The sequence below is a fragment of the Scardinius erythrophthalmus genome, assembly GCF_964197995.2.
Source record: "Scardinius erythrophthalmus genome assembly, chromosome: 9".
NCBI classification, from domain to species: Eukaryota; Metazoa; Chordata; class Actinopteri; order Cypriniformes; family Leuciscidae; genus Scardinius; species Scardinius erythrophthalmus.
In genome coordinates, this window is record NC_138229.1 from 31,696,526 (window position 1) to 31,707,945 (window position 11,420).

The following is an 11,420-nucleotide window of genomic DNA, read 5'->3' on the forward strand; positions in this document are numbered from 1 at the left end:
GCTATATAACATTGATTAGTTTTATGTACATTTGCTCACCTGTCTAATAAAGTACATGCAAGACGTCTCTGTCAAGTCGAAGTTTGTCACGCACGGACGTGGAGCTCTCGGCATCTCGAAAACACCACGCCGATATTGATCCTCGTTTTAGTTCTCCTTTTGTCCCAAAGTCTGCTTGCCATGGTCCATGGTTACTATGCAAATATTACATCATTGACAGGCGACAAGTGAACACGGACGAGCCGTTATTTAAAATTGGAATTTCTCTGAAATTAAAAAATCTTTGGGAACTTTTGGAATACTGGAAGTACACAACTGCAGGAAACATATCACACTTTGCAAGTGATATTTGGTTATTTTATTACAAAAATCTTACATATTGTAGCTTTAAACACCTTACAAGAAAACCAACACATTTTTGCATTTTGATTCCGTTAACTGTATAAAATACCTATAATAAACAGAATAATATACCCATTTGTTGACATTTAGCGAGAAAAACTTACAAAAAAAAAATAATCTTTTGTCAGAGGTTATGTTGACCAACAATAAGGGTGTCCTCCCTTGAGATGTAGCCACACCCTCCAGTGTCATATTGCACCAACCAAAACCATTTTATCATTTAAAGTACGTCTCTTTAATTAAAGGCCATTGTCATGCTCTTAAAGTGTTAACCCATTGAGCACAGTAAATCAAACTAAACGGCCCACTTTACCTGCATTCACCCTACATTTATTTTTAAGAGTGCATTTACTATTGAAAGCTATGGCCAAAAGGCCTCTGAAAAGACCAAGAAAAAAAAGAAAAAAAAACATGGGAACGTTCAGGTTATGAAATATACTTTAATATAGGACACATACACTAGGAAAATCATGATTATCCTATTTGAATCTGCCCTTCCACCATATCCGACTCCCTCATCTTTGACTCTCAGTGCATTCCTCCACATGTTTTCTTGGGGGGCACTTCAGTCTTCTGCCACAGACTTGGAGTAGTAATACCAATCACACCGAGAGCAATTATCTGTCCAGCATTCCCACTGAGTTCACTCTCCTCATCTGAATCCATTCCCAGATCACCTTCCTTCTCATGAACCACCACCGCACGTCCCAGAATGGAATAAGGCCCAAAGAGCTTGGCGTCTGGAAGCGTCAAGAACTGCCTTATAACTCCTTGCTCGGAAGCAAAGTTGCCCAGGTCTCCAGGATGATGAGGGTGGTCAACATCGTTTGGATTATAAATAGGACCAACAGTGATGCTGCCTTTACTGAGGTCTCCATACTGATGGATGTCAATGGCACGCTCTTGATGATCGTTGGCAGGCAAACCACGGAGGTTGATTTTCACTTCTAACTCTCCACTGGGGAAGAGCTGCTTGAAGAGGATTTGCCCTAAGATCTTTGGCTGGTTACGTGGCAAATTGGGGCTGGGAGTTACTTCACAAGTGGCATAGATTGTGTTACCGAACTCCACGACTTCCGGCTGTGGAGCTTCGGCAGGCAAACAAACTGGATTTTTGGAGGCCTCTCCTCCTTGTATATGCAGCGCCAGCAATATCAGAGGGAATATTAGGATGATTTTCTCCATGTTTATCTTTAAAGCCTATAATGAAGAGTGGATTCAGTGAAATCATGCCGTTTGGTTTAAGAATGTAATATTTTTGATAAAAGGTCAAAGCTTTGTTGCAGGGAGCTTTGAGAATGGAAGTTGCATTAGGTAAAATAGTTCCCTTACGAGAACGTTCTCTCGTACTGCGTTGCAAACGCTGTGGGAAAACTCCTTTTCTCGAGAATATTGAAGCCTTTATTTTAAAACGCATTGCTGCAGCATAAGCGAGAGCATCAGGCTCGCGCGAGCTAGCTGATAGGCTATGCTGCATGCAACTGCACGAACCAATGGCGAGAGAGCAGAGGCGCACGAACCAATCAGAGAGTTTGGCGCCCTGCCATACTCGAGCGCGCCAAATAGGGCGTGGCAGAAGAGTATAAATACAGAGAAATCTCGCCATAAAACAGATCTAATCTCCTTCAGCTTCGAGACTCACCTCTTCGCTGAAATCTCCAGAGAGAAGCCGCTCGTCGTTGAGAAGCCCTTCAGCGGAACAGCTTCAGGTTTTGGCAGATCATCCTCGCAGATCGCCGGCTGAGCGTTTCCCTGTGGCATCCGACGAGTATCCTTTTTGCACTATCTAAAAGAGCATACCGCTGTTTTCACAGCGCGCGAACAGCGTTGTTTCAAATGTCTGTTTGCGAGTCCTGCGGGGTTTCCCTGCATGTGTCTGACAGACACACACTGTGCGCGGTCTGTCTCGGTCCTGAGCACACCGAGGCAGCGCTCACTAAAGGCGGCTGTCCACACTGCGACAGCATGACCATGGCGGTTCTCCGGTCACGTCTCGCCCTCGCTACTTCAGAGGGCGAACCCGCTTCACTTCCGTCTTCGGCGCCCCACGAGCCCCGTAGGAAGAAGCGACGAGATCAGAGGATCCCCGAAAGCGGTGAGGTTGAAGAGCTCACGCCGGGTCTCTCCCCGCGTGCTTCACCCGCCTCCCAATCCCCGGTTCTGTTCGCGAGAAGCGACCAACGCCCCTCTCTCGAAGCGGCGGGACTCGTTTCTTTTGGCGGATCGGCGGATGAGGATGACGCTGTTTCTGTGGCGGCATCCGAGAGCGAGGAATGGTCGGGCTCTGTGGACCCCGCCCCCTCTTCTCTGAGCGATCGTCCTGACACACGTGCGAACATTGACGCCGAACTTTTCCGTGTCATGTCTCGCGCTGTCGACGAACTAGGACTCAACTGGCTTTCCCCAGCTGAACCTGCAAGAGGCCGCCTCGACGAGTGGTACCTGCCGGGCCGCCAACAGGCCCCCCGTCAGCGCGCCGCTCCTTTTCTGCCGGAGGTCCACGAGGAGCTCACTAAAAGCTGGCGCGCGCCCTTTTCAGCGCGAACGCGCGCTTCCGCTTCTCACACGCTCTCCTCTGTCGACGGCGCTGAAGAGAAGGGCTACGTGTCTCTTCCCCCCATCGAAGAAGCGGTCGCCGTCCATTTATGTCCTCCCACTGCAGGCAGTTGGAGGTCTAAGATGACGCTGCCGTCTAAGCCCTGCAGGGCCACTTCAGCTTTGGCCGCCCGTGCCTACGCCACCGCTGGCCAAGCTGCCTCGGGGATTCACGCCATGGCCACACTTCAGGCGTTCCAGGCCAAACTCCTCCGCTCCATGGATGAGTCAGGCCCTTTCCCGGACACCCTGAAAGACCTCCGTAGCGCTTCAGACTTGGCGCTTCGGGCCACGAAGACCACCGCTCAAGCTCTCGGCCGCAGCATGGCCAGTTTGATTGTGCTTGAGCGCCACCTGTGGCTTAACTTGACGGAGATCAAGGACGCAGATAGAACCGCCTTCTTAGACTCTCCGATCTCCACATCTGGTCTCTTCGGCCCATCTGTCAATGGCTTCGCGGAGCGCTTCACCGAAGCACAGAAGGCTTCTAGTGCTATGAAGCACTTTCTCCCCAAACGCTCCAGCTCGGCTTCACGGCGTCCCAAGAGCGCGCCGCGGCCAGAGAAGTCAGTTCCTCAGGTTCATCAGCCCCGCCCAGCGGCTGAGACCGGTCAGCGCTTAAGGCCAGCGAAACGTTACCCTTTCCCTAAGCGCCAGGGACCCAGACCGAAGCTCACGCTCGACCTCGAGCCGAAGAAGCCGTCCTAACCGGCAGAAAGAGGGGTTCATGTCCCGCCGCGGCCGGACCAGCCCCGAAGATCGCTCGAACACTGCTCACAGCCCCCTCTTCAGTTCAGGCGGCTGGAGTAGTTTTAAATGCAGAAATAGGGCCTGCTATCTGTCATGCACCTCTGCACACAAACGCTGTTTTAACAGCGACCCACAAAAAGCACAAATCGAGCAAAATTTCACTTTCATGTCTAGTCGAGCCCCCGTCTCCGGGCGCTCAGTCTTCAGATATGATCATACCTCTGGTTCATCGGGCTCTGGCATGGCAGGCCATACCCGGAGTCTCAGAGTGGGTAATGAACATCATAAAGCGCGGTTACTCGCTTCAGTTCTCCCGCAGACCACCACGCTTTCGAGCGGTTATTCAAACTTCAGTAAGGAGCACACTAGTTCATGTCCTCCGCACCGAAGTACAGGGTCTGCTGGCAAAGGGGGCTATCGAGAGAGTTCCCGCTGCACTAAGCGAGTCAGGGTTTTACAGCCGTTACTTCCTCGTTCCGAAGAAGGACGGCGGCTTAAGACCCATTTTAGATCTCAGGCATCTGAACAAAGCCCTCATGACACGGCCGTTCAGAATGCTTACAACCAAACACATCCTGGCGCAAATTCGCCCAGGCGATTGGTTCTTTTCAGTGGATCTAAAAGACGCGTACTTTCACATCCAAGTGAACCCCCACCACAGGCCATTCTTGAGATTCGCCTTCGAGGGGCAGACATACCAGTACACAGTTCTACCTTTTGGACTGGCACTGGCACCTCGTACGTTCACGAAATGCATGGATGCAGCTCTCTCCCCCCTGAGACAGCGGGGAATGCGCATCCTGAACTACCTCGACGACTGGCTCATTTTGACTCAGTCAGAGGCGGAGTCCAATACTCACAAAGCCTGGCTTCTCAGTCATTTAGAATGCCTGGGGCTCAGGGTGAACTTCTCCAAGAGTATTCTGTCCCCCAGTCAGCGTATTACGTTCCTGGGAACAGTTCTAGACTCCGTACTTATGAGAGCGTGGCCCACTTCTACCCGCGCTCTCTCAATCCAACAGCTCGCCGCGTCGTTCACGAAGGGCACTCATGTACCCCTTCGAACGTATCAGAGGATTTTGGGCCTTATGGCTTCGGCAGCTTCAGTACTCCAACTAGGTCTACTGCGCATGCGTCCTCTTCAGCTGTGGCTAGCACCTCGGGTACCCCCTCACGCTTGGCGTACAGGTATCCTGAACATCAGGGTGGACCAGCATTGCATTCTAGCACTGGCCCCTTGGATGAACGCCAGCTGGTATCAGCAGGGCGTGAGCATGGGAGTGGTCTCAGAAAGGAGGGTCATTTCGACAGATGCCTCCAACTCAGGTTGGGGAGCCCTGTACGAGGGCAGGCCTGCCTCCGGCCTCTGGTCGAGCTCGGAGAAACGCCTACACATAAACTGCCTCGAGATGAGAGCAGTTTTTCTGGCCCTAAAAACCTTCCTTCCACACCTGGCAGGACACCATGTCTTGGTCCGGACGGACAACATGTCAGTGGTGTCCTACATAAATCGCCAGGGCGGTCTCAGATCCCGCAATCTGCTCGCCATAGCTACCCAGCTGCTACTTTGGGCTCAAACCAATCTGCGCTCGCTCAGAGCAGCTCACGTGCCGGGCACGTTGAATACAGGAGCAGACATGCTCTCTCGGGGCAACGTTCCCCCAGAGGAATGGTCTCTCCACCCCCAGACAGTTCTCCTATTATGGGAAATCTTCGGACAGGCAGAGGTAGACCTCTTCGCCTCAGAAGACAACTGTCACTGCCCAATCTTCTTTTCGAAGAAAAAGGACGCGCTGGCCCACGACTGGCCCAATCGTCCCCTTTACGCGTTTCCTCCGGTCTCGATGCTGCCTCAGGTCATCGAACGGATCAGGAACACGGGGTGTGCGATCCTCTTGATAGCTCCTCTCTGGCGGTCCCAATCTTGGTTCCCAGAGCTGATGCAGCTGTCAGTTTCAGACCCTTGGCCAATTCCTCTGAGGAGCGACTTATTGGCTCAAGCGAACAGAAGGATATGGCACCCCCGTCCCGACTTGTGGGCCCTTCATGCCTGGCCGCTCAACGGCTACCCCAGGACCTCCCAGAGGGCGTCCTGAATACTATTCTGGAGGCTAGAGCTCCGTCTACTAGACGTCTCTACCACCTTAAATGGTCAGTGTTTTCCAGCTGGTGTCAGGCTCGAAACCTCGACCCTCACTCTTGTGAAGTACCGTTGGTTCTTTCCTTTCTCCAGGAGCTGTTGGACGCGGGACGTTCCCCGTCCACACTCAAAGTTTACGTGGCAGCCATCGCGGCTTTTCACGTTTTGGTGGCTGGCTCTTCTCTGGGAAAATGCGACCTTATTGTTCGCTTCCTTAAAGGAGCCAGGAGGCTCAACCCGCCTCGGCCTCCCTCAGTGCCGGCCTGGGATCTTTCTCTGGTTCTACGGGCCCTCAAGGGACCCCCCTTTGAACCCTTGGGGTCCACGGACCTAAAGTCCCTTTCCCTGAAAACTGCTCTGTTACTGGCACTGGCGTCAGTCAAAAGAGTAGGGGACTTACATGCGCTTTCCATAAGCGCTTCCTGTCTTGAGTTTGGCCCCAACGACTCTAAAGTCCTTTTGAAGCCAAAACACGGTTACGTGCCTAAGGTGCTCTCTACTCCGTTCAGAGCGCAGGTAATTTCGCTGTCGGCCCTCCCAGTTTCGGGAGAAGACAGTGATGCTCATACGCTCTGCCCTGTTAGAGCGTTGAGATTATACTTGGAGCGTTCGGCCTCGTTTAGGCAGTCCGAACAGCTCTTTGTCTGTTTCGGGGGCCGAACCAAAGGGTTGCCGGTCACGAAACTCACGCTATCCAGATGGATAGTTGATGCTATTGCTTTAGCATACACCTCACTGGGCCTTCCTTGCCCCATGGGTGTCAGAGCTCACTCCACGAGAGGCATCGCCTCCTCGTGGGCTTGGACTAGTGGTGTCTCTATTGAAGACATTTGTGCGGCGGCAGGCTGGTCAGCTCCGTCCACATTTGCGAGATTTTATAACTTAGAGGTCCCTGCTTTACAAGCACGGGTTCTCTCAATCTAACCTCGGCTCTCCGATCCGGGTTAAATTTCTAAGTTGTATGGGAACTTTACATGGGCTGGCCCCTTTCGCCCTAGCCTATGTACACACCAAGTATCTTTAGACCCGATGTTCTGGTCTGTGGTATTCTGGCTACTTTCTATCCCGGAAATTCCTGGATTAGAGTAGCCACGAGACTTAGCACGGCGTTTTAAAAAGTGTTCCCACAGCGTTTGCAACGCAGTACGAGAGAACGTTCTCGTAAGGGAACGTACTTGGTTACTTACGTAACCTCGGTTCCCTTAGAGATAAGGGAACGAGTACTGCGTTGCCCTGCCGTGCTATCCTCGAACATCAGGTATTTTCGTTCAGTCGATTAGACCTGTTTTATGGCGAGATTTCTCTGTATTTATACTCTTCTGCCACGCCCTATTTGGCGCGCTCGAGTATGGCAGGGCGCCAAGCTCTCTGATTGGTTCGTGCGCCTCTGCTCTCTCGCCATTGGTTCGTGCAGTTGCATGCAGCATAGCCTATCAGCTAGCTCGCGCGAGCCTGATGCTCTCGCTTATGCTGCAGCAATGCGTTTTAAAATAAAGGCTTCAATATTCTCGAGAAAAGGAGTTTTCCCACAGCGTTTGCAACGCAGTACTCGTTCCCTTATCTCTAAGGGAACCGAGGTTACGTAAGTAACCAAGTACGTTTGCAACGGAAAACCATAGAAGAACCCAGACAGCAACATAGTGTCGGCCCAGATCCGGCCCACATCTGGGCTGTGTGTAATCCATATGTACCAGCTGTGGGGCAACACTATGTTGCTGTCTGGAAAAATATAATTTTTGAATTGCTATGTACCCTTGTGAAAAAACAACAACAACAACAACAACAACAACAACAACAACAACAAAACCTTATTGGCATTGGATGTGTACAGTAAATATCAGTACATTCAGCAGTGCACTTTAACCATATTTCAAAGACAATACAAGTAGTTATGAAATAGATTACAAATAAAGATGTACTTCAGTCAAACAAAGGACTGTTTAATATACATTTAAAATATGCATAAACATGCAATTAAGTCTGAAAACTTTACATTCTTGCACTTAAGAATATATTTTTATAGGTTTATTTTCAATAATTTGTATTCTTCTTTTTAAAGCATGCTAAAGTGTACTTTTTCACAAGGACAGGTAAAATAAAAGACCATATCTATACTTTTGCTTAAACTAACTTTTTTTAGTTGTACTAAATTAAGTCAGTTGATGGAGAAAATGGAATGGAGAAAAAAAACACAAGCCTAAAACAGCAAAGGTGGATTACCATATAGCTGAAAAGTTGTCCTCAATCCGTGTGGAGCCTGAATATTGCAGTCACAAAAATACTACAACGCTTAATCCGTGTGCAGTCCTGACCTGGGGTTGAGAGAATGTTCCTTTGCAATCACACTTTTGGCTGCTCTTTTAGGAACTCATGTTGAGCTACAAGTTAACCATGATAGTCTGTTAGTCACTAATTAAGTTCACCTGTGTTTCATTTAGCTCCCTTTGTTTGCCTGTTTATATATAGCACTCAGTTTATCCAGTTCTTTGTCTTGCATTGCACAATGTGTTCTTCAGTGTAGATTATCTTCATTGTTTTGTGTTTATTAAAAGAAGTTCTGCTATAGATTCCTCTCCTCTTCATTTGGTAACTCAACTGTGACTCATTAATTCTCAGTTAGTGTTCAATTACATGTGAATTCCATGCTTGACATCACTTCTTATAGAAGATATTCATCTCACTTAAGTTGTTATTTTTCAAGAAGCTATTTCTACAGACTCTGATGTACCAAGCTTGACAAGCCTACATTGGACTGTTATTTAATTGTCTTTGAAGGCAGAAGTAAAAATTTCTGAGGGAATGATTCTTCTATGGCATCGATGTTAAAATCCCCTTTTAGTAGAATGAATGCAGGGAAGGTGGGACACTTGTCATCATGCACTCCAGACAAATTTCTTTTCAGGTAATGTGACCCATCCCTAATTTATTGAAAAATGATCCTGGATCTTAAAAACACATGATTTATTAACACATCACACAAACATATTCCACAGCATATTTAACAGACCCAAAAGCACATAGATAGGCTATGATGAGTAATACTCATCAGTTCACTCAATGCATGTGTAAAGTTCAAAACAACTAGAACATGTTATGTTGACATGAAATTTTATGAAATGTGAATATCAGATATCTTAATGAACTCTACAACATATTACAAATGGAACTACAACACATGCAACAACAAATAGCTAGGCTAACAAAAATTCAATAAAATTCGTTAAAATTCATTTGAATTGATCTGCTACCAGCTTTCAATCGCTCTCAATGAGCCGCGGCACGGCGGCAGTTTACACAATAGAGAGAATAAACGGACACTTTGCAAAGTCTTTGATTGTAGCACCTCTTAGCGGTAAGAGGCTGCAAATACACACCCGCAATTTACCGCCGCGGGAACGGCGGCAGTAAAAGTATTATTCTGGTTGAGTACCATCAGAAAGGCAACAGATCGTAATACCTTATTGCATGCAAATAGCGTTTATCCGCCATGGCTTATTGATAACATACCCTTTGGACAGATCCAGAGACAAAGGCATATATGTGACTCAGCTCAAGATTTCCAAAATCAATCGATGGATATGCAGCAGCGTTTTCGACAAAGAGGATATCGAACACAAACTCTTGTTCAAGCTCATAATAGAGCACAATCACTTGAAAGGAAGAGCCTGCTCAAGTCTATACCCAAAAGAGTGTCAACTCAGAAACCTTACTTTGTCACTCATTATAGCAAAGAGGCTGTCCAGATTAAATACATTATTAAGAAAAACTGGAATATTATTGAATGTGACCCGACTTTACAGGAAATATTCACGGAACCCCCTGGGATCAGCTTTAAGAGGGCCCCTACAATTAAAGACAAGTTAGTAAGAAGTTACCTCCCTGCTCCTAAACGTGAAACTATAGGCTTCGTCAACCTAAGGGACACTTTCCTTGTGGTAATTGTTATTATTGTGAGAATATGGCTAAAACTGCTACATTTATGGATGTTTTCAGTAATAAGACTTACGCTATTAACAGTTTTATAAATTGCAATACTACCCATGTTGTCTATCGATTAGAGTGTACTTTTACGTAGGCCTCACTAAAAGGAGACTGAGAGACAGGGTACTGTAGCTGAGTATAGGTATGCCATCCAGACTAGAAATATGAATTCAATACGAATCCAATGAATGGCCAAACATTATATAGACGCAAAACATGGGAGGGATTCGACCGTACGAGTAGTGGGCATTGAGGCTATTCGCCTTGATGCCAGGGGTGGGGATATAATCAAACGCCTTAAACAGAGGGAGACATATTGGATCTATTCCTTGAGGGCCACTAGTCATCCAGGTCTCAAGAAGATTTTGACCTTTCACCCTTTTTGTAATTGTTGTGTCTTAATAGGGACAGTTAATTGCTGTTTGTAAATGATGACTAGTTTTTGAATGCAATAGACCCAGTTGTCATTTTTGTACAATATTCATGTTGTTTTAGAACCATCTCGACTATGAATTAAGAATTATGATGTGTAACTGGTTTATTGACTTTTGGTGCATATTGTGTGGAGTACACTGGATGTTTGCAGTGGTGTCACTCCAGGGCCCTGTTTCAATAAGGAGGTTCAACCAACTCTGAGTTAAAACTTGAACTCTGAGTTGACTTACCCTGAGATGGGAAACTCTGAGTTTTCGGTTACAGAACAGCTGAAATGAGTTAGTTCAATCAACTCTGAGTTGACCTACTCTGAGTTAAGCGCGTGCACCACAACTATAAAAAGCCATTATCAATGGAGCGCAGATATTACGAGTCACCATGGCAACAGCGCCAAACAAAAAGAGGAATTACTGTTATACAGTGTTGGGTGTAATTAATTACCAAGTAATCTAAAAATTGTGATTTAATTAAAGGGATAACTCTTAATTCTTCTGTAATTTAAAATAAAATCTGATGTAATTACATTAAATAGGCTACTGCATAGACTATAGAGAACAATTCTGTATAAAACAATAGTGGATTTAACATACATTTTTAAAAGGTATATTTTTTATGTAACCTTCTCCCTCTACACACTTTGGTCAATTCAAGAATAGTTCATGCAATTGTATATTGTTTATTTGAAAGCATTAAAAGTGCAGTTTCTTGTCTCTCCTTGTATTGTTCAAGTGGTTGAGGTTGATATGGGATTTAGTAATTAGTAATAAGTAGACCAATACTTTCTAAAGATAGTAATTATTACATTAATCTAATTACACTGTTGAAGATAACTATTTTAGAGTAACTTACCCAACTGTTATAATATCAGAGGTGAAACTGGAAGAACAGTAGGCCTATGTTATTCAACCTAATTTTAATTTTCATGTGGAGCAATCCTGCAGGCATTAAAAGAACATGGCAGCAGCTGAAAATTAAATATAAAAACATAATTCAATCAGGTAAGGCTTGAGCATATCATGGGTGAAGGCTACCTGACTTTACAAACATTTGACATATTAAATTACTAAATAGCATCCAGTGTCTAGCAGTGTAGCAGCATTTTTGGCTGAGGGAATTC

General features: G+C 46.5%; 1 protein-coding gene across 1 annotated transcript; it reads right to left on the minus strand.

Annotated features, from left to right (window-relative positions):
- Nucleotides 1-824: 824 nt before the first annotated feature.
- LOC308696052 (extracellular superoxide dismutase [Cu-Zn]-like) lies at nt 825-8,306 on the minus strand. The gene is made up of 2 exons (XM_081374403.1): nt 8,108-8,306; nt 825-1,602 (listed from the first exon to the last, which is right to left on the minus strand). The coding sequence occupies exons 1-2, from the start codon at nt 8,108-8,110 to the stop codon at nt 931-933; spliced, it is 675 nt and encodes a 224-aa protein (XP_081230529.1). The 5' UTR covers nt 8,111-8,306; the 3' UTR covers nt 825-930.
- Between the last annotated feature and the right edge of the window lie 3,114 nt (nt 8,307-11,420).